Raw genomic sequence first — 23,621 nt, forward strand, 5'->3', positions numbered from 1 at the left:
AGGGCCGGAGGGGAGGTGAAGAGCGGAGCGCAGCGGCTCGGAGCTCCGCCAATGGGAGCGCGCGGGGGGCGCAGGCGTGGAGCGGGGTCGGTGCCGCACTGGAGTAGGTGCGTGCGGGGAATGGGGGCTGGAGATGGAGATGGGGGGCTGGAGATGGAGATGGGGGGCTGGAGATGGAGATGGGGGGCTGGAGATGAGATGGGGCTGGAGACGGGGATGGGGGTTGGAGACGGAGATGGGGGGCTGGAGACGGAGATGGGGGGCTGGAGACGGAGATGGGGGGCTGGAGACGGGAATGGGGGCTGGAGACGGGGATGGGGGTTGGAGACGGAGATGGGGGGGCTGGAAATGAGGATTGGGGGTTAGAAATGGGGATTAGGGGCTAGAAATGGGGCTGGAGGGTTGGAAACGGGGATTAGGGGCTGGAAGTGGGGCTGGGGAGGGGTCGCATTGGGGTTTTGGGGCTCTCCGGGCCGGGAACTGGGTGCACCGTCCCATGGCCGGGGTGTTCTCCGGCCGGAGCTCGGCCCGGGGCCGGGCGGGGTTTCGAACCGGGGCCGGGCAGATCCGACCGGGGGTCGGGCTGAGCTCGGGTCGGGGCCGGGCTGGGCTGGAACCGGGCCGGGGTGGCTCGACCCGGGGGTTAGGGGGGTCCGGCTGGGGGATGAGGTGTTTCCCGGCTGGGGAGCGGCAGGGGACCTCGGACCGGCGGCTGGGCAGGCTGCGAGCCGGGGAGCGGCGGGGGGCTCGAACCGGGGCGGGAATGGGGGTTCGAACCGGGAGCGGAGAGCGATGCTGGGCTGGGCTGGGCTGGGCTGGGCTCCGCACCGGGGATGGGAGGGCTCGGGCCGGGCTGTGAGCGGGGCTGGGATGGGGAGAGGGAATTCCCGGGTGGGGAGGGAGAGGTGCGGCGTTCGCAGAGCTGTGGGTTGGTGCAGATGGTGTCCGATGTGTTCAGCAGTGATCTGGTGATAACTTATTAACTTAATTAACGGCAATAAACTCCTCGGTAACACCGAGCTGTGCGGCAGTGTGCACACTGAGGGGCTGGGGAGTGTCCAGGGAAGGGAATGGAGAATTCCCGAGGGAGCTGGGAATGTCCATCCTGGAGCAAAGGGGGATCAGGGGGACCTTGTGGCTCTGCACAGCTGTGACAGGAGGGGACACCAGGGGGTCAGGCTGTGCTCCAGGGAACAGGGACAGCAGGAGAGGGGATGAGCAGGAGGTGCTCAGGTTGGACAGCAGCAGGAATTTCTCCATGGAAAGGATGCTCAGGGATTGGCAGGAGCTGCCCAGGGAGGTTTGAAGTTCCCATCCCTGGGGGTGTCCAGGGAATTCCTGGCTGTGGCACTCAGTGCCCTGGGCTGGGGACAAGGTGGGCATTGGGGACAGCTTGGACTCCATGGGCTGGGGAAGCTTTTCCAACCTCTGGGATTCTGCAGGAAGAGAGGAAGGGAGTCGGGAAAGATCCTCTCAGTACCTGAAAAGATGCTGCAAGAAAGATGGAGAGGGACTGGGGACAAGGGATGGAGGGACAGGACACAGGGAATGGCTTCCCACTGCCAGAGGGCAGGGATGGATGGGATGTTGGGAAGGAATTCCTGGCTGGGATGGAATTCCCAGAGAAGCTGTGGCTGCCCCTGGATCCCTGGCAGTGTCCAAGGCCAGGCTGGAGCAGCCTGGGACAGGGGAAGGTGTCCCTGCTATGGAATGGGATGGAATAGGATGATCCTTAACATCCCTGCCATCCCAAACCATTGGAATTCTCAGGTGTAGCAGGTGACTGTGCTGTGTTTGGGCTGAGGAGGAGGAGGAGGAAGACTGATGGGAAAAGGGAGGAGAAAGGGATGGAAATCCTTGCCAGGAGGGAGGAAATCCAGCTTGGGGTGAAGAGGCAGAAGGTGAGGATTGGGAATGGTGTTGGGGAAGGAAAAGGGAATGAGTTGGGGAAGGAAAAAAGGAACTCATTCCTGAGTATTTAGGAAACATCTTGGAATTGAGCCTGAATTAAAGAAGAGGGAGAGTGACCTGATAGGATTTATAATTGATAGGATTATTGATTGGATTGGTAAACTGATTTATTGAGGGTTGGTGGCTCCCAGGAGCTTTTCCCAGCTGGAAATGCTGAGTTGGGAATGAACCCCTGTGGAATCCTCAGCCAGGGAGGAGGAGAGAAAATCCCAGGTGGGAAAATCCTGGGAGTTCATTTTTCATGGGAACATTGCCCAGGGATGGCTGCAGCTCCTCCTCCCTAATTAACTAATTAGCGACGCTGCCAGGTAATTGGGTGATCTCACAGAAGGTGAATCAGCTCCTTTTTATGGAAGCAGCCCCTGGATGATGTTCCAGGTGAAGAATTCCTGAAATGTCCCCGTGATGCTGCTGGATGGGAAATCCTCATCTCCCTGTTACTAATCCAGGGATTGCTGTGGGTGGAACTCCAGGATTTTGGGGCTGAAATGGCCAAAAATCAGATTATTTATTAAAAAAAGGTGATTTTCAGAGTGTGGATAACGGGAGACTCCAGAGATTGGTCTGTGGTCAGATTGTGAGGGAATATTTACAGGAAAAATGGAAGGAATTTCCTGTGGAATCACTCAGGTGTCTCCTGGCTGAAAGGCTGTGCCATTCCCAAGTTGCCAAACCCATTCCCAAGTGGATTTACAAGGAATTGGAGGCCACTTGTGGCTTTTGTTTTATTTTTCTGCCAATCCAGACCTTTTCATGGATTAGTAAAGGAGTGATTTATGTCTTGGGGGGTTTTTCTTTGGAATGGTTTGTTCCATAAATATTGGAGAAGTTAGGGATGGGCAATCCCTGGAATTGCTGAAAAGATGGGAAGGGATAATCCTTAAAATCCTTTCCCACCCAAACCATTCCATGATTCCAATCCAAAAATCCAGGATACCTCTGACCATTCCTTTCCCAACAATCCCAACCATTTCCTTTGTCTGATGTTGCTAAAATCCCTTCGATGTTTTAATTTGAAATTCCCATTTCTTCTCCGAGAGAGACGAAAAAAAGAATTCCCCAGATCCCATGCTGACAAAAAATTCATTATATTGGGGGGAAAAAATTGCTGAATCAATGAATGGATTTAATCCCCACGTGGATTTTTCCATGGAAAATTTGCCCTGAGGCCCAGCAAGGTGCTGAGCAAAGCCTCAGAGCTCCCAGGTGAGTCAGGAGTCACAAGAGCTCAGCCACATCCAGGTATAAAATCCAGGGAAGTGACAGCTCTGCTTGTCCTGCCCTGCCAGGCCTTGGATTTGTTGTTTATTCCATGGAAATCCTGGATTTTTGAAGGAATTTTCAGCGTGGGAACAGCCTCAGTTGGATTTTCTTTTAGTTTTTTTTTGGTTTGGTTTGGGGAAAACTTGGAAGAGGAAAAAACCACAGAGGGAAAGAATTGATTCTCGAGGGGAAAAAATGTTCCCTGAGAATTCCGTGATTTCAGATCCAGGTAAGGAGCTGGGGCTGGGGGTCAGGAAAAGCTTATTTTAATTGAATTACTGAATATAAATCCGTGAATTTTTAAGAGAATTTTGCCTCAGTTGTGTTTTGCTTTAGTTTTTTTTTTTCCCCTGGTGAAAAGTTGGGAAAAAATTGCTCTCTGAGAATTCCATGGTTTCAGATCCGAGTAAGAATCTTGGGGTAGAGGTCAGGAAAAGCTTATTTTGATTTATTATTCCATAGAAATCCTTGATTATTTAGGAATTTGAAATTTTGGGAACAGCCAGAGTTGTATTTTCCTTCGTTTTTTTGTTGGGTTTTTTTTTCCCCCAAAATTTAGAACAGAAAAAACCACTGAGGGAAATAATTTTTCCCTAAGGGATAAAAATTGCTGCCTGAGAATTTCATGATTTCAGATCCAAGTAAGAATCTTGGGATAAGGGTCAGGAAAAGCTTATTTTAATTGAATTATTGAATATAAATCCGTGAATTTTTAAAAGAATTTTGCCTCAGTTGTGTTTTGCTTTAGTTTTTTTTTTCCTGGTGAAAAGTTGGGAAAAACAAAGGGAAAAAAATGCTCCCTGAGAATTCCATGGTTTCAGATCCAAGTAAGAATCTTAGGATAGGGGTCAGGAAAAGCTTATTTTGATTTATTATTCCATAGAAATCCTTGATTATTTAGGAGTTTGAAATTCTGGGAACAGCCAAAGTTGTATTTTCCTTTGTTTTTTTTGTTGGTTTTTTTTCCCCCAAAATTTAGAAGAAAAAAAACCACTGAGGGAAATAATTTTTCCCTAAGGGATAAAAATTGCTGCCTGAGAATTTCATGATTTCAGATCCAAGTAAGAATCTTGGGATAAGGGTCAGGAAAAGCTTATTTTGATTAATTAGTGAATATAAATCCGTGAATTTTTAAGAGAATTTTGCCTCAGTTGTGTTTTCCTTCAGTTTTTTTTTTTCCCCTGGTGAAAACTTGGGAAAACCAAAGGAATAAAAATTGCTCCCTGAGAATTCCATGATTTCAGATCCAAGGAAGAATCTTGGGATAAGGGTCAGGAAAAGCTTATTTTGCTTAATTATTGAATATAAATCCGTGAATTTTTAAAGGAATTTTCATTGTGGAAACAGCCTCAGTTGTGTTTTGCTTTATTTTTTTTTCCCCCTGGTGAAAAGTTGGAAGGGAAAAACAGAGGGGAAAAAATGTTCCCTGAGAATTCCAGGTAAAGAGCTTGGGTTAGGGTCAGGAAAAGCTAATTTTGATTAATTATTGAGTAGAAATCTTGGATTATTTAGGGATTTGAAATTTGGAAGAGAAAAAAAAAACAGTGAGGGAAAAGTTGTTCCCTAAGGAAAAAAATTGCTCCCTGAGAATTGAATAAAATGTTAATTTTCATTCCCTGTTCTGGAGTTCCTTTGGTCCAATAATTCAGATTAATTTGGATTTCTAATTTATAAGTCCTGGTGGATAAAGCTGGAATATGATTTAGCTTCAGCTGTCATTGATTTCAGCATTAATGTCATTTAATTAAATAATTTAAACTGATTTAATTACCAGTTATAGTGGCAAAAAATACAATTATTGTAACAATTCCCATTTAAATTATCCTGGAAAAAACCCTGGATTTTTTTGAATTTTACTGCTGGGGTTTGTTTCTTTGCAATCACATTTGATTATTTCAAACTATTTTTCCTGTTGGTGTGTGGAAATAGTGAAGTCAATAAATAATAATAAATAGGAATTACAGTAAAAAAGATAATAAAAATAATAAATGGTAAATAGAAATTATCGTAAATATAACAAAATGATATTAAATAGACATAATAAATAGAAATAATGTTTAAGAGAAATAATGGAAATAAGTAATAAAAAAATGCCATGGAAATCAGGGATAGAAGCCAAAATAAAGGAATTTTTGGGATATAACATAGGTGGATCCTTCCAATAATTCCAATTGATTCCAATAATATCTTCCAATTAGTTTCATTAATTATATTAGAATTTTGAGTGTTATTAATTTAAAAAAATCATCAGACTTGGACTTTTTAAGGAATATTAACCCTAAAGAACTGGGAGATCTCCATATGGGATCAGCAATTCAACATTCCTGAAGAAGGAATTTGTTGTTTCCGTGAGAATTCCTAAACTTTCCCTGGAGGAAAAGTTTCCAGATTGTCCTGAAATTCAGGAGGATCATTAATTGGGATCTCATTTCTGGCCCAATTCCAGCAGCAGAATTCCTGGAATTGGCTTTTTCCTGGAGATTGTTGGGAATTCCTGGAGAATGTAGAGAATTCTTGAAGAATATGGAGAATTCCTGGAGAATATAGAGAATTCTTGAAGAATATGGAGAATTCCTGGAGAATATAGAGAATTCTTGAAGAATATGGAGAATTCCTGGAGAATATAGAGAATTCTTGAAGAATATGGAGAATTCCTGGAGAATATAGAGAATTCTTGAAGAATATGGAGAATTCCTGGAGAATATAGAGAATTCTTGAAGAATATGGAGAATTCCTGGAGAATATAGAGAATTCTTGAAGAATATGGAGAATTCCTGGGAAATAATGGGAATTCCTGCAGAATATTGAGAGTTCCTGGAGAATCTTGAGAATTCCTGAATGATAGGAAATTTCTGAAGAATATTGAGAATTCCTGGAGAATACTGAGAATTCCTGAGGAATATTGAGAATTCATGGGGAATATTGAAAATTCCTGAGGAATATTGAGAATTCCTATGGGAAGCTGAAGGTAGAGTGGGAAATGAGAATATTCCAGGATATTAACGGAATTATTGGTAAAATGGGGTCCCAGCGATGTTCAGGGTCCTTTCCAGAGGAAATCTGGAATTTTGGGATATCCTGGATGTTCAGTTCCTGTTGGACTGTGGGAAGCTGAGGATGATGTGGGAATGGCAATATTCCAGATGGACACAGATGGAATTATTATTATTGATAAAATGGGGTGGGCAGTGATGTTGAGGGTCCTTTCCAAAGGAAATCTTCAGGAATTTTGGGATATCCTGGATGCTCTTTAGTGCCTGTTGGTCTGTGTGGGAAGCTGAGAACAGAATGGGAAATGGGAATATTCCAGGATATTAATGGAATTCTTGGTAAAATGGGGTGGCCAGTGATGTTGAGGGTCCTTTCCAGAGGAAATCTTCAGGAATTTTGGGATAGCATGGATATTCAGTTCCTGTTGGCCTGTGGGAAGCTGAGAGTAGAATGGGAATGGGAATATTCCAGATGGACACAGATGGAATTATTATTATTGATAAAATGGGGTGGGCAGTGATGTTGAGGGTCTTTTCCAAAGGAAATCTTCAGGAATTTTGGGATATCCTGGGTGTCCTTCAGTGTGGATATTTTGGGATATCCTAGATGTTCTGCTGGTCTGTGGGAAGCTGAGAACAGAATGGGAAATGGGAATATTCCAGGATGTGAATGGAATTATTGATAAAGTGGGGTGGGCAGTGATGTTGAGGGTGTTTTCCAGAGGAGATCTTCTGGAATTTTGGGATCTTCTGGATGTTGACAGCCCTTTCCAGAGGAAATCTGGAATTTTGGGATATCCTGGATGTTCTGCATCCGTTGGTCTGTGGGATGCTGAGAGTAGAATGGGAATGGAAATATTCCAGGATATTAATGGAATTCTTGGTAAAATGGGGTGGCCAGTGATGTTGATGGTCTTTTCCAGGGGAAATCCAGAGGAAATCTTCTGGAATTTTTGGGATATCCTGGATGTTCAGTTCCTGTTGGCCTGTGGGAATGGGAATATTCCAGATGGACACAGATGGAATTATTATTGATAAAATGGGGTGGCCAGTGATGTTGATGGTCTTTTCCAGAGGAAATCTGGAATTCTGGAATATCCTGGATGTTGACAGCCCTTTCCAGAGGAAATCCTCCTGTGATTAGGGATAGTTACCAAATTCCTTGGATATCCACCTGAAAAGAGCTGGGAACAATCCATGAATGGCATTCATTAATGTGTATTTATGAAATATTCCTTCTTTTCCCCCCTTTTCCATGGATTTCAGCATCTCCCGGTGGACTGGAGACCATTTCCCTGGCGGAGGAGGCTGGGCAGAGCAGCTCCATGAACGAGGACATCCGGATCCATTCCTGGCCCTGCTCCTACTACCTGGACACCAGCAAGCAATGGATCCCTGGCAAGCTCTCCCTCACTCCCACCTCCATCAAATTCACGGCTGACAGGACCGGAGAGCTCCTGCTGGATTTCCACCTTTCCGCCATCAGCGAGATCAAGAAGGAATCTTCCCACCTGATCTTCAGCTCCCTCACCGTGCTGGAAAAAGGCACCAAGCACTGGTTCAGCTCGCTGCACCCCAACAGGAATGTGGTTTTCAACATCCTGGAGCATTTCTGGCGGGAGCAGCTGCTCTCCAGGGAGGAGGGAGCAGCCGGAGCGGCTCTGGAATCCAGCAAGGGCAGGGAGTTGTCGGGAATGCTGGTGGGATCCCAAAAACGCCTGGAGGACACGGCCAGGGTGCTGCACTGCCAGGGGGAGCAGTTTGACAACATCATGAAAGGGCTGCACAAGATCGAGGGGGACATGGATGTGGCTGACAGGTAGGGAGTGGGAATTCCGGGGCTGGGAATGGGATGGGAGGTGGATGGTGGATTGGAGGGATGGAGTGGATCTGGGAGGGAAGGATGAGGGGATTGGGAATGTTCCCCTGGAGGAGGGAAGGATCCAGGGAGAGCTCAGAGCTCCTGCCAGGGCCTGAAGGGACTCAAGGAGAGCTGGAGAGGGACTGGGGACAAGGGATGGAGGGACAGGACACAGGGAATGGCTTCCCACTGCCAGAAGGCAGGGATGGATGGGATATTGGGAAGGAATTCCTGGCTGGGCTGGAATTCCCAGAGAAGCTGTGGCTGCCCCTGGATCCCTGGCAGTGTCCAAGGCCAGGCTGGATGGAGCTTGGAGCAGCCTGGGACAGTGGGAATTGTCCCTGCAATGGCAGGATGATCCTTAAATTCCCTTTCATCCCAAACTATTCCAGGGATTCTGGGATTTCCTGTTCTGTCTCTTCCAAATGACTTCCCAAGCCTTAATGAATTCCCCCTAAAACTGGTGGATATTTGGGAGAATTCCAACAGATTATCCTCCTGTGAGTTTGGAGAGAACAGGCAGCTAGTTAGAGGAGAGATCTGGAAATTGCTGTCTCCACTGAAGGAATTGCATTCCCGTTTTATGAGACATCCAGGAATATTCCTGGGTGCCAAAATCCTGGATTGGGTTGATTTTGGAGCTTTTTGGAGCTATTCCAACATGAACCAAACCATCCTGATTTCCTATTCCCTCCTCACCATTCCAAGGAAATCCTTTTATCCTCCTTTTCCACACCAATCCCAAAATCCCCATCAGATCAGGGGCAGCTCTGTAACATTCCAGGTTTTTTCTGGAATCTCTTCCACCTGCAGGAAAAAACAAACAGCAGGAAAGTTCAAAGCAGTTATTCTTGGAAGAATTCTGGATGGAGATGGATGAGGTCTGAAGGGAAATGTTTTTTTCCCCAACAATCCCAGGGATATTCTCCGGAGCCTTTCATGGAAAGCCAAGAGAGCTGGAAAGGATCTGAGGGAATGAACAACGAGGAGGGAAATCCAAGTTTGCTCCTTGTTTTTGGGAGAGGAGGTTGTTTTGGGTTGGGATGCTCTGGCAGGGATTGTTTGGCCTCTTGGGTCAGAAAAGTTGGATTTTTTGGGATTTCAAAACGGGGAAAATAAGGGAGAACATGGGAGCTGGGATTGTGTTTTATCTCCATGGGGAGAGTTTGGCTGATGGTTCAGAGCTGAAATGCAGGAAAACTGCTGTAAGGAGATGTTGCTGTTGAGCTGCTAGCAGAGAAGGAAAACCCAGATTCTCAGCGTGGCATAGAAAAGGTGCTTTATTATTTTGAATCCAACAAATATATAGATTTTTCAGAGGTCACCCAGATTGGTCAGTCAGAAACCTCCCCCTAGGCCTGACTGGCCAGGCCTGAACTGTCCAAATCTCGAGACACTGTTTTTAATAACATCCAAACTTTATCTTTGTTTATAAAACACAGGAGAATGTCCTCATGGGAAAGACCTGTGCTAGCCACAAGGAGATTTTCAAATTTAGGAGATTCTCTGGAAATGTGTGTGGATTTTTTGGAATTTCAGGCTCTTCCCCCTTCTTTCCCCTTCTCCCAGGCTGCTGACCGAGCTGGAATCCCCATCCTGGTGGCCCTTCAGCACCAAACTCTGGAAAACCCCTCTGGAGCCCAAACCCAAGGAGCCAACCCCACCTCCCGATCCCAAAGCCCAAGAACCCATCCTGCTGCAAATCCCCGTCATCATCACGCACAGGACAGACTCCAGCGCCAAGCCTGGCAAGCTCACCCTGCTCCCCTCAGGCCTGGAGATCAGGGACTGCAGCTCCCAGCTGGTTCACCGGTTCGAGTCCCGGGAGGTGGATGACATCCGGGTGCACAATCCCTACGAGGTCAGCGTCCGGCAGAGGTTTATTGGCAAACCTGACACTTCCTACAGGCTGCTGTCAGCCAGGATGCCTGAAGTGATCCCAGTGCTGGAGATGCAGTTCAGCAAGAAGATGCAGTTCCTGGAGGATGCTCTGGGCTTTGCTGGAGCTGGGAAGTCTCCCCAGGGGGATTTGGGAACGTCCATCTGGCAGGCAGGTGGGTGGTAGGAGGAATTCCTGGTTCGGAGGGTTTGCCAGGGGAATTCTCTCCCTTGTGTCCCTGCAGGGAGGCCATGGGGAGGAGAAATCAGGGAATAACCTGCAGGAGCCTTGGGCACTGCTGGTTTTTCCTGGTGGTCATTCCCAGCTGGAAGGGAATTTCCAATATCCAATATTTAATACCCAGTAACCAGTATTTTGTATCCAATATCCAATATTTAGTATCCAGTAACCAGTATTTAGTATCCAATATCCAATATTTAATATCCAGTAACCAGTATTTTGTATCCAATACCCAATATTTAATATCCAGTATTTAGTATCCAATATCCAGCATTCAATATCCAATATCCAATATTTAGTATCTTGTGTCCAATATTTAATATTCAATACCCAATATTTAATATTAAACATTCAATATCCAATATCCAGCGTTCAATATCCAATAGTTAATATCCAATACCCAATATTTCCTCTCCAATACCCAACATTTCATATTCAATATCCAACGTTTAATATCAATATCCAATATATCAATATCCAGATCCATATATCCATATATATTGATATATATAATATTGGTATCATATATCAATATATTTTATCAATATCCAATATATCAATATTCCATATCCAGTATTTAATATCCAATACCCAATATTTAATATCCCCTACCCAATATTTAATATCTAATACTGAATATTTAGTATCCAGTACCCAATAGTTAATATCCACTATCCAGTATTTCATATCCAATATTTATTAATTAATAAATATTAATTAATTAATATTTATTAACCAAATCCAATATTTAATATCCAATAACCAACCTTTAATATCCACTATTTTATGTCCAATACCCAATAGCCAATATTTCATACCCAATACCCAACAATTCATATAAAATGCCCAATCTTCAATATTTGATGTTCAATATTTAATATTTATATGGAACTAAAACACAGAAAATTTCACCCAAAATATCCAGAACATTTTTAATTAACACATGGGATAAACATCATTTTCCCATCTTAAAAAAAACAGGATTTTGATGTTCCAGAAGTCCAAGTGTTGGAATTTAGGAGATCTTGGAATTCATTAAGAAAACATTGGAGATTTAAACTCCTTCTCACCAATGAAATTTATATTCCCTACCTTAATCCTTCCAAAATTCCAGGAAGGTTTTTTTTCCCAATCCAGCCCTAGGAATTTTTGGCAATTAGGAATTTATTCCTCAATAAATTCAGGAATCCTCTAAATCCTGAATCCTCTTTTTTTTCCCCCTAACTCTGACTGCCAAAAGAGCAAATCAAGGATGAATTTAGTGCCAAAAACAAATGGAAAAAACAGAATAAAATCATACATCCACCAATTCCTCTGCCCTCAATTCCAGCAGGAAAGGGAATATCCTGTTGTGCAGGATTATTCCAGCTTGGAAAAACTCCATTATTTTTAAGAAAAAATTCAATTTGTGGGGCATTTGGCTCTGGAATTTCACCACCACAACAACTCCAAGGAAAAACAACCTGCTGGGTTCCTGTTATTCCGGAGGGAATGACATCAAATCCTTGGATCTCCAGAGCTTCTCCCTCTTGTTTTGCACCTGCAGCTTTCTTCCTGCTTTTTCCCTTTATTTAATTTGGAAAAGGCTGGGAGGTGATGGAAATCCTGACTCTGTTTGTGTTTTCCCTGGAATTGTCACCATTCCCCTTCTGTCACCAGGTGGCACTCATGGACTGTGCCTCATCCTCTGGGATTTTTCCTTGGAAATCCTGCATTTTCCAGTTTTTTTCCCCATTTTCCTCAGAGCAAAGGGGGAAAAAATCAGTTTTATTCATATCTGTCTCCCTGTTTTCAGATAGGGAATTGATCCAGGGATTTATTGGAAAAATATCCCTTCAGGGGGATTGAATTCTTTTTAAAAATCATGGATTTTTCCCCCAAAATTGTCACAACCCCACCTTTGTTTCCACAGCCCTCAGTTTATGCATAAACACATTTATGTAATTAATTTTTTTTTTAAAATCATCTTTCCTAACAATTTTGGCTTAATTCCATGTGGAAAAGGAATTTATAGAGAGTTTTATACACACCAGATTATCTGCAAGTGTTTTTAGCTGCTTTTTTTGGGATAAATGTTGAAATTCCCAGGGACTGTTTTGGAACAGCTTTTCTCTGGTTTTAGCCTCAAAAAAAGGCTGATAACTTCCCAGGATGAAAAACCTGGATTAAAATCCTGTTTTTCGTCTGCAATGGGATAATTTCTTCAACTCAATCCTGATATTCCCAGGTTTTTATCCCTTTAAAGGCTCTGAATTTCCAGATTATTTTGAATTTTCAGGATTTTTTCTCAGACTTTTGGTGACTTTTTGTCCTCTCTGGGTGTGACACAAACGAACCCAAATATTTGCAATATTCCCTCCTTCCCATCAATCCTCTCCCTAAAAAATCTCTGGGAAATTCCAGCTTTTTTTGGCCCTTTGGCATTCCAACCTCTTTTATTCCAGGGATTATTCCTGTTCCAGGTGGGATTAATGGGGTGGGAATGGATTAATGGATTAATTGGATGGATTAATGGATTTTCCTGGAATATTTAGCTCCTTACCCACTTGGCTGATAGAAACACAAAGAGTCCAATCGTGGATTCCATGGGGAATTCTGTCATTCCCTTCCTGCTTTTCCTGAGGGAAATCAATCCATGAATTCCCTATAAATAGCATTTTCCTGCCTGGATTTTCCTCCTTTGGGAAACAGGGATAACAGGGAATAACTTCCTTGTTTTCCCCTTTGCTGGATGCTGATTCCAGCAAATTGGAGAATTCCAGGGATGAGGAGTTTGGGGTGAATCTGGAGAAGGGATTTAGGGTTTGGCACTTCTGGGTTGGCTTTTCCCAGGGAAGGAATGCTATCCAGGAGAAACTTGGGATGGTGGAATCCCCATGGCAGGGATGGAATGGGATGATCCTTAAAGATCCCTTCCATCCCAAAGCATTCCAGGATAATCCTCATAGTTTATTTCATTCTTTATTTCATTTTTTATTTCCATTTTTTAAATTTCATTTAATTCATTTTTTTGGTTCCGTATTTTATTTATGGAATGTTTTGCTGCTTCTCCTCTGTTTGGATGAATCCTGAAATCCCAATGATCCCATTCTCCAAAGGAATCCTCACATCCCAATGATCCCAAATAATCCCATTTTCCAAAGGGATCCCTTGGACAATCAATCATCTCCTGGCAGCTTGGGCACCTCCAGGATAGGAATTATAGGAAACACAACTTGAAATCTTGAATCCTTCCTGGCAAAAATGTCATTTAATGGGAAAACCTGCAATTTAATAGGGAAAAAACATAATGGGGAAAAAGAGAATTTGGTGGGAAAAAGAGAATTTGGTGGGAAAAGTTGAGTCCTGAGCCTTCCCAAACTCCTGTGGAGCAAAGCACAGTTTGATCCCAGCCCTGGTGGTCACTGTTGGGCCACAGAATCCCAAAATTCCAGAATTCCAGGTGGGAAAGGACCTTAAGGATCATCTCATCCCATTCCATGGCATTCCACCTCCCACTGTCCCGGATTATTCCAACCTGGCCTTGGAATTTTCCAATTTCCAATTAATTTTCCAATTTCCAATTCATTTTCCAATTTCCAATTAATTTTCCAGCATCCTGAGGCTTCACCTCTGTCCATCCAAACCAGGAATTTTTCCCTAATTTCCACTCTGACCCTGGAATTCCCTGAGGCTTCACCTCCCTCCAAACCAGGAGTTTTTTCCCTACTCTCCACTCTGAATTTCTGGAATTTCTCTTGCAGCCACAGGACTGCTGGGAGGAGTGGTGAGTCCTGGATCTCCCGTGGGAAGCAGGGAAGGGATGGAGAATGAGGTGCAGCTGCAGAAACACGAGAAGGTTTCCCAGGAAGAAGCCAAGGAGCTCCGACAGGTAAAAAATTTGGGATGAATTTATACCTAGAGAATTGAATTTATTCCTAAGAATTGAATTTACTCCTGAGAATTGGGATGAATTTATTCCTAAGAATTTATTCCTAAGTATTGAATTTATTCCTAAGAATTTATTTCTAAGTATTGAATTTATTCCTAAGAATTTATTCCTGAGAACTGGGATGAATTTATTCCTAAGAATTTATTCCTAAGAATTTATTCCTAAGAATTTATTCGTAAGAATTGGGATGAATTTATTCCTAAGAATTGAATTTATTTTTAAGAATTTATTCCTGAGAATTGGGATGAATTTATGCCTAAGAATTAAATTTATTCCTAAGAATTTATTCCTAAGAGTTGAATTTATTCCTAAGAATTTGTTCCTGAGAATTGGGATGAATTTATTCCTAAGAATTTAATTTATTCCTAAGAATTGAATTTATTGCTAAGAATTTATTCCTGAGAATTGGGATGAATTTATTCCTAAGAATTGAATTTATTGCTAAGAATTTATTCCTGAGAATTGGGATGAATTTATTCCTGAGAGAATGAACACCTATTGAGGACAGAGATAATTGTGCCACACGATTAATTAATTAATTATTACATTCATTATTAATTCATTGATTTTTTTTTTTATTAATTGAGGTATTTAGGATGGAAATTCCAGAGTTTTCCTGAGCAATTCCCTCTCCTGAGGATTGGGATCTCTCCCTTTTTGATCTCCTTGTTTTCCCACAAAAAAAGAGGTTTTTTTTTCCTTCTCACAATCCAAATCCAGCAGAACTTTAAAAGCTGGAAAAGAGGAATTCATGAGCAACAAAGTTACCCAGTTGTTTCTCTCCCTCTCTCCTCCAAATTGCAGGAATAACAGGAATTGCTGGAAGTTCCAAAATTCCTTCCCTTAGGGCTGAAATTCCCAAGCAGGATTTGAATGCTTTTGGAAATCCCAGATTTTGTGGCAGTGTGGATCTCTCAGAATCTGGGAATGAAGGAAAAAAATCCTACAAAATATCAAAAACTGCACAACACCACAGGATTTGCACAGAACAGCCCCAGGAGTGGGAAGGATGTGCCAACACCGGCTGGAGAATTCCAGAGGGACTTCCAGAGGCTCTTTTTTTGGTGTTTTTTTACCCTTTCCTTGCCTTCAGCTCAGGAAATCACAGCTGGCCGCTGGGAGCAAAGCTTGTTTTGCCCAGGAACTGCTCCTTCCAAGAGCTGAAATTCCACATTTTTCATGGCATGGCTTCCTTCCACGGCCTGCAGCAAGGAGCAGCCACCTGAGCTGCCCTCCGAGGTGGAAAACCACGCCTGGCTGGGGTGTTTTTGGAATTTTTTCCTTTACAATCCGAGGGGAGAACTCAGCTCCTGGCTGTTTACACCTCTGGAGTCGCCTGGGTGTGATTTCAATAAATGGCATTAAATAAAAAAGGTGGGAATTGAGCCTTGGAGCTGCTGGGATGGATTGTTTTCCGGACCGAACTGGCACTGGCAAAGGCAAAAAAATTAGGATTTTCTCTCAGTCCATGCAGAAAAATGGGAGAAATATCCTCTGGGAAATGGTGATTCCAAACTCCTGCCTCCCTGAACATTCTGGGTGCAGCAGGAGAGGATGTGGACAAAGTTCCTCCAGGATGATCCAATCCCTAATGAGGATTGGAGTGTGGAAAGAGATATTAATTGGATATTAATTCCACTAATACTGGGATTTTTGAGGTGTTATCCCCACTTCTTTCCCACCTGCGCTGTAGGAAATCCTGGAAAACTATCCCTGTTTCACCCAGTGCTGAAAATGACACTTTTTTCCCTAAAAATCAGGTGGATTTGGGTGGGAAAGCTGCACATTCCTGGATAAACGTGCTCTGCTGCAGCACTCAGGATGCACAGGGATAATGGGATGGAGCTCTGGGAGTTTTCCCAATTTCCTGGCAATTTTTCCTGCACCAGGACACTTCCAGCACCTCATTTTTCCTGCTGGATACTCCGTGAGGAGATGGGAGATAATTTTTCCCAAACTTTCGCTGAATTGCAGGATTTTTTGGGAATTTCAGCTGACTTGCCTGGAGCTGCCCAGAAAATCCATGGCAGAACCACCAGGATAAATCAGATTTTCCAACTGATAATCCACAGGCAGAATTCCATGTGAGACTGAGCAGAGCAGGGAATGTGCCTTGGAAACACCTGTTTGGTGGGCTCAGGATTCCTGACTGGATTTGGGGAACACACACAGCTCCATGTGGAGTTTTCCTGCCTGGATTTTCCATCCAAAATCCATCCTGGCTCGGGAGGCAGAGCTGCAGCAGTGATAACTCCACATCCCCTATAAAAACAGTGCCCAGCTTTGCCCAGACCTCCCATTGCCATTTTCCTGTCCTGGAAAAGCTGGGAAAGCTGGTTTTTATTTGGGGGATAATTTGGATTTACACATACTGGGGAGAGGTGGGAAATGAGGAATATTCCTGGAGGGATATTCCTGTTTTCTCCCTTCATCCTCATTTTAGTGCTCCAGGTTTTCCTGCAGCAGGAGGTGGAAGTGTTGAGCATCCTGAGGGATCATTCTGGAAGATGAGGCAGAATTTTTGTCCTGCTGTGCTGGAAAACATTCTGGGATGCTCTTGGATCACAGTTTTTGTAAACTCATGGAAAAACTTCCATGAGGACCTTTTAAAATCTCCTGCAAGTGGCAAAGCTCCTGTTTGTTGCTGCCATCCTTTGGGATCTGCTGAGGGAGTGAGGATTCTCCTTTAATCCCAGAATCTTTAAGGTTGGAAAAGACCTTCAGAACCATCAAGTCCAACCTTTAAACCAGGATAAAGAATTCCAGGTTTTTAGGAGGGAATGTTCTCTCAGCTGGACACTGACTCTGGCCCTGCTCTTATTTGGATCAGGGAGACCTTTTCCAAGGTCCTTTCCAATCCTAATTATCCCATGATTTTGTGGATGTGGCAATCATTTCATGGAGCTCTCGTTGATTTTTTAATGGATGAATAAGATTGATGCAGAAATAAATCCAAGGAAGGAGTGAGGGAGAGCAACCCCTGGAGTGTCCTGTGCAGGAGCAGGAGTTGGATGATCCTTGTGGATCCATTCAAATTTCAGGCATTCTGTGATTCCATCATTCCCATTTCCAAGTAAAATTACATCCCTGGGAGAAACAAGACTTAATTTTATTCCCGAATAACGCCTGGGATGGATCTGATCTGTCAGTTTGATTTTTGGGATCTGATCTGTCAGTTCTATTTTTGGGATGTGCTCTGCACCCATCCAGCACCTCCAGTCTGGGGAATCCAACCTGGCTTTCCTCTTCCAGGGAAAGAACCTGGAATGTTGTATTTGGGATAGAAACAGGAGTTTCTCACTTTTGGGAAGAGCAGAGGAAGGGAGATTAAGCTTGATCCATGATTTATTTTTTATTTTCCCTTTGGCAGCTGAAGGACAATCCCAGTTATCCACCCAGCCTTGTTTCTGGCTGCTTGGGATTTCTGGGAAGAGCCAAGCTGTTTTCCAGGATCAATCCCACTGCTTGGCTGCCATCCAGCTCCACTCAGAGCATTTTGTCTGAGTGAATTCCCCTGCCATTCCAGCTAGAGAGGATATTCCTGCTCTTCCCAAACCAGGAATTGCATAGGGATGCAGATACTCCACAGAGATAATAACAGAGTTGGGAAAAAATTATTCAACTGATTTTTATTTCTAATTTTTACTTCCTCTGTTCCCCTCTGTCCTATGGAAATGTTCACCTGGAGAAGGGAAGGACCCACGGAGAGCTTCCAGCACATTCCAGGGCCTAAAGGGACTCCAGGAGAGCTGGAGAGGGATTTGGGATAAGGCATGGAGGGACAGGACACAGGGAATGGATTCAAACTGGGAAAATAGAGATTTAAATGGGATATTGGGAAGGAATTCCTGGCTGGGATGGAATTCCCAGAGAAGCTGTGGCTGCCCCTGGATCCCTGGCAGTGTCCAAGGCCAGGCTGGACAAGGCTTGGAGCAACCTGGGATAGTGTGAGGTGTCCCTGCTTATGGAACTGGATGATCCTTAAACTCCCATCCATCCCAAACCATCCCAGGATTCTGGGATTTAAATCCAGGAACTATCCCATTGGTACCAAACCCTCACAGCCAGCTCTCCCTGTTTGCACCTGGCAGATCCTGAAGAAGCTGAAGGGGCTGGCCCTGGAGACGGAGGCGGAGCTGGAGCGGCAGGACGAGGCGCTGGATTCCATCAGCAGCTCCGTGGATCGCGCCACGCTCAACATCGACCGGCAGAACCGCAGGATGAGGAAGCTCACGTAACATCCCGGCTGGAATGGGAACGGGGGGAAGAGCAGGAGCTGGGATTGTCAGGACTGCTTGTTCCAGAGACACTTTGGGAGGTGGTGGGATGAGGGTCGAGTTCCTGAGGGGTTTGAAGGGGTTTGGATCTTGGATGGTGGTTGGATCTTGGTGGTTGGATCTTGGATGATGTTTGGATTTTGTGTATTTGGATCCTGGATGATGGTTGGATCCTGGATGATGTTTGGATCTTGGATGATGTTTGGATTGTGTGTATTTGGATCTTGGATTGTGGTTGGATCATGGATGATGGTTGGATTTTGGGTCATTGTTGGATCTTGGATGATTGATTGGATTTTGTATATTTGGATCCTGGATGATATTTGGATCTTGGATTGTGGTTGGATCTTGGATGGTTTTGGATCTTGGATGATGTTTGGATTTTGTGTATTTGGATCTTGGATCGTGATTGGATCTTGGATGATGGTTGGATTTTGGGTCATTGTTGGATCATGGTTGGATTTGGGACGATGGCTAAATCTTGGATGATGTTTGGATCATGAATGATGTTTGGATTTTGGATGTTTAAATCTTGGATGTTTGGATCTTGGATGATTGCATTTTGTATGTTTGGATCTTGGATGATGTTTGGATCTTGGATGATGTTTAGCTCTTGGATGTTTGGATCTTGGATGATGATTGGATTTTGTATATTTGGATCTTGGATCATGTTTGGATCTTGGATGATCTTTAAATCTTGGATCATGCTTGGATCTTGGACGTTTGGGTCTTGGATGATGATTGGATTTTGTATATTTGGATCTTGGATCATTGTTGGATCTTGGATGATGATTGGATCTAGGATGTTTGGATTTGGATCATGATTGGATCTTGGATGATCTTTAGATCTTGGATGATGGTTGGATCTTGGATCATGGTTGGATCTTGGATGATTGATTGGATTTTGTATATTGGGATCTTGGATGATGTTTGGATTTTGTGTAGTTGGATCTTGGATGGTTTTGGATCTTGGATGGTTTTGGATCTTGGACGATGTTTGGATCTTCAGTCAGGATTGGATCTTGGATGATGATTGGATTTTGTATTTTTGGGTCCTGGATGACAATTCGATCTTGGATGATGTTTGGATCTTGAATGATGTTTAGATCTTGGATGACGACTGGATCTTGGATCATGGTTGGATCTTGGATGATACTTGTATCTTGGATGATTCAGGATCTTGGATGTTGGCTGGATGTTGGATGATGGTTGGATCTTGGCTGATGCTTGGAGGCTGTTTTAGGATAAAAAGGTCCAAATTTCCCATCAGGATGAAACAAAATAATTCTACACTACAACAAACCTGTAAATATGAAGGGATGTGACAAAACCTCACCTAATTTTAATTAACCAATTAGTTAATTAATTAATGTGCTTTTTGATTTTGCTGCTTTTGGGGAATTTTTTTGTGCATCCAAGACCACCTGAGCTGGAATCATTGGATGCTTCTGGGAAATCCCATTTTCCTTGGTTTTTATTTTATTTTTATTTTATTTATTTGCACTCAGTGAAACATTTCAAGGCTTTTCCTGGACTTTTATTCCTAAAAAAAAAAGGGAATTTTTTCAATTGAAGTCTAAAGTTTACACTTGGCTCCATTGAGAGCAGAGATTTCCTCTCCTCAATTATTGATATTCTATAGGAAAAATTCCAGCTAATCCATAAAACCTCACATTTCATCAATCCCTACATTTCCCCAGCTATTTTCACTCAAAAAAAGCTGCTGCAAAATGTCCTTTTTGAGTGGTTTTTTTTTTAATTTTAATTTAAATATTTCTGGTGTTGCTTTCAAACTCAACACTCTCAGTGCAATATTTCTAAATATTTCTAAATATTTATAAATATTCCTGGTTTTACTGGGAAATTTTCCTGTTTCCAAGGAATCCAGCCTGATTTGGGGAGAAAAAGACATCGTTGGTGTTGTTTGCAAGCTCTTGCTCTCTCCCTTGGTTTGTATTCCTTCATTTTAGTTAGGATTGGAGGCAAATCGACTCCAAGTTTTTCCTGGCATGCACTTTACTGGATAATGACGGTGAGAATTCCATATCCATCAACTCCTGACTGTGAATCAAATCCTCTCCCTGCGTTTCCCACCCCCAGATCACGGCTGGGAGAGGAAAACAACCTCCACACTCATTTCTTCCATGGATTTCCAAGTGGATTTTTGCACCAAATCCGTGCTTGTCGAAGCTGCTGCCGCCTGGGATGGGAGCTGGGAGCTGGATGAGTCCAAATCCGGATTCCCAAAAGGAATTGGGGCGTTTTGTGGGATGTTCTTCGTGCCATATTTTTTATTTTTGTGGGATTTTCGCTCCGACTCGGGATTTTGTGGGTTTAGTCTGTGTCCCAAAAACCTGGGAATAGTCTTTGTCAAGCCCATCCTAGAGCTTTCCATCGGCTGAATTCCGTGTGCCGGAAGGATTTTCCCACCTGTAATTCCTTCTGATTAAATCTCTTGGAATTGTGAGTTGCTCTCCTGTCTTCACTTGGAAAAATCCATCCCGTCGGGTTCCTGGGGAATGGGATTTCGTGGAGCACTTCCTGTGGGGTTGGGCTTTGGGATGGGATTGGTTTGGAGTGAAAAAGAGGGAAAAGTTTGGAATTTCAAGGGAATTTTGGGTGAAAATCACTTTAAAAGTTGTTTTGTTTGTTTTGTTTTGGGGTTTTGGGTTTTAATTTTTTGGGTGGGTTTTGGTTTTTTGTGGGTTTTTTTTTGGTTGGGCTTGTTTTTGTGGTTTTGTGGTTTTTTTGGGTTTTTTTGTATAGTTTGGTTTTGGGGTTTTTTTCCCATTTATTTATTTTTTTGTCACTTTTCTGTCAAAAATTCGAAAGCAGTTTTTCTCTCCATGATGTTGGGTTTGTTTTTTGGTTTTGTGGTTTTGGGTTTTGTTTGGGTTTTTTTGTATAGTTTGGTTTTGTTTTGTTTTGTTTTGTTTTGGCTTTGGTGTTGTGGGTTTTTTCCCCCCCATTTATTAATTTTCTGGTTCTTTTCCATCAAAAATTTGAAAATTTATTTTCCATGACTGATGGAATTGTTTGGGGAATGGTCTGGGGTTGGGAATGGAATTGTGGAATGGTTTGGGGTTGGGAATGGTCTGGGATTTTGGGATTTTTCACGCGGTGTTTTTGACTCCTTTGGCTGTAAATCCCAAACTCTGTGGGATTTCTCTCCCAGCTGGACACATCTGCTTTCATAGGGGTGGAATTTCCACATGGGAATCCCAAAATTCCCGTCTGCTGCTGGATTTGAGGCATTCCAAGAGGGAATTCTGTGTCCCAGGTGACAAATGTGGGAATAAACCCCAAAATTCAGATTTCAGAGACCTCAGGGACGACTCTGGAACAACATCTTCTCCATGGATCATCCAACAAGCCTGGAAATTCCTGCATTCAGAATTCCATCCTTATCCACATCCAGAGCATTTCCACCTCCCGAGGTGAGTCAGGCTGGGAAAATCCATCCCAAAACCAACCTTGGGAATCCCTGTTGTATCCCAGACAGCAAAATCCCCAATCCCCCCTTATTCCAACCACCATATCCTTGTTTTTCCACTCATTTATGGTTCACCACTTCCAAGCACAGCAAATTCCTGCAGGGAGAAAAATCCGGGATTTGTTTTTCCCCGGGTTGGGTTTGGCCTGGCTGGGAGGAAGAGCTTTGTGTTTTATGATGGCAAATGCCCTCGGGGTGTTTTTTGGGCAAGGAGGTGGAGTGGAGGGATGGAGGGAAGCCAGGAGGAAAGGGAAAAAAAGGCAAAAAGCTCCTGAAATGCATATTTTCCCACTTTTCCATAAAAAAAAGATCATAAACCCCTTGAAATCAGGGTGGATTTCCCCCCCCCTCTCCTTGGCTTTAAGCACTGTTGGGGTTTTTGGTTTTGGGGGTTTTTTACCTCTTTTTAAATCCATGAAAATCATGGGGAAAAAACATTCCATTCAAACTCTATAAGGAAATACCTCGGGGACAAATGACTTAAAAAATCAATTAAACAGGGAAAAATAATGGAAGGCTGGTGGGAGTTGTGGGGTCTTGGAGCAGCCTGGGATAGTGGGAGACATCCCTGCCCATGTGGAATTGAATCATTTCCAAATTTCCTCCCAACCCAAACCACCCTGGAATTCCATAATTCCACGATAAGGAGTTTTTATCACTCAAGGAAAATCAATCTCCCCCACCAAACCCAAACTAAGGTCAGATGGATTTTTTTTTGCAGGCAACAAAACCACCCAACTCCCCAAAAAAAGACACATTTCAAAAAAACTCCGGAGCCAAAACCATCCCAGTCACAGAAATCCATCCTTTCCAAGCCCTGAGCCCCTTAAATTGCCCCATAAAAATATCTTTTTTTTTTTTTGGGAGGTTTAGACCCTGTTGGGCTGTAAACACCTTTTCGTATTTTCAGGAGTTTTCCTTCCACTCCTATTTTTCTCCTTATTTTCTCCTCATCCTCTCTGATTTAAAATATCCTTTTTATTCTTTTCTGGCACCCTTAAAATGGTGAGTGAAAAAAAACCCCAAAATATTGGGGGAATCCGGGAGCCTCGGGTGGGTTTGGGGAGATTTTAAAAGGTGCAAAGTTATCCTTTGGATATTCCTGTTGGAATTTTATTGGCCCTGAAAGGAAAGCCCTGAACTCCCTCTGAACTCAAACCCAAGAATATGGGAATTTAGGTGATCAGGGCTGGGTGTCTTTGGAAAATCTCATGGAAAACCTCATGGGAACATGGGAAACCTCACTTTTCTGGCATGATTAAATCAGGAAATTTTTATTTTTGTGGCCTTGTCAGCTGGATCAACCTATTCCTGAGGCTCAAAATTCCTGTGACATCTGACAAGCCTGGGATTCTTCAGCACTGGAAAAGAACTTCGGAATTTAAGATTTCAGTGCTGGTGTTCTTGGAAAACATGGGAAAGTTCACTTTTCTGGCATGATTAAATCAGGAAATTTTTATTTTTGTGGCTTTATCAGCTGGATCAACTTATTCCTGAAATTCAGAATTCCCGTGGCATCTCCTGACAAACCTGGGATTCTTCAGCACTGGATAAGAACTTGGGAATTTAGGTTATCAGTGCCAGTGTTCTTGGAAAACATGGGAAACCTCACTTTTTTGGCATGGATAACATTTGGAATTTTTTATTTTTGTGGCCTTGTCAGCTGGATCAACCAATTCCCTGAAGGTCAGAATTCCTGTGGCATCTCCTGACAAA

The 23,621-nt window shown here is 43.3% G+C and overlaps 1 protein-coding gene across 6 annotated transcripts; it reads left to right on the top strand.

The window, feature by feature from the left end:
• The first annotated feature begins 4 nt into the window (after window positions 1–4).
• SNAP47 (synaptosome associated protein 47) lies at window positions 5–20,879 on the top strand. Of its 6 annotated transcripts, none has more exons than XM_085050078.1 (6): window positions 5–107; window positions 7,491–8,043; window positions 9,655–10,139; window positions 13,948–14,075; window positions 18,227–18,369; window positions 20,513–20,879. In XM_085050078.1, the coding sequence occupies exons 2-6, from the start codon at window positions 7,550–7,552 to the stop codon at window positions 20,637–20,639; spliced, it is 1,377 nt and encodes a 458-aa protein (XP_084906204.1). In that variant the 5' UTR covers window positions 5–107; window positions 7,491–7,549; the 3' UTR covers window positions 20,640–20,879. The 6 variants fall into 6 exon arrangements, 5 of the variants coding, with proteins under 5 accessions (XP_084906204.1, XP_084906201.1, XP_084906205.1 ...); XM_085050075.1 differs by having other exon boundaries at window positions 43–103; XR_014849639.1 differs by having other exon boundaries at window positions 45–103; window positions 18,227–18,621; window positions 19,023–20,879.
• Window positions 20,880–23,621: the final 2,742 nt, after the last annotated feature.

This window comes from Lichenostomus cassidix, chromosome 2, assembly GCF_008360975.1.
Source record: "Lichenostomus cassidix isolate B80296 chromosome 2, HeHo_3.0, whole genome shotgun sequence".
Lineage (NCBI taxonomy): Eukaryota > Metazoa > Chordata > Aves > Passeriformes > Meliphagidae > Lichenostomus > Lichenostomus cassidix.

Excerpts from the sequence above, each read along its gene's own strand:
- SNAP47 (XM_085050075.1), top strand. The coding sequence starts at position 52 with ATGGGAGCGCGCGGGGGGCGCAGGCGTGGAGCGGGGTCGGTGCCGCAC. Across the intron at positions 104-7,490 it reads GGGGTCGGTGCCGCACTGGA|CATCTCCCGGTGGACTGGAG; the intron begins GTAGGTGCGTGC and ends CATGGATTTCAG. Across the intron at positions 10,140-13,947 it reads AACGTCCATCTGGCAGGCAG|CCACAGGACTGCTGGGAGGA; the intron begins GTGGGTGGTAGG and ends TTTCTCTTGCAG.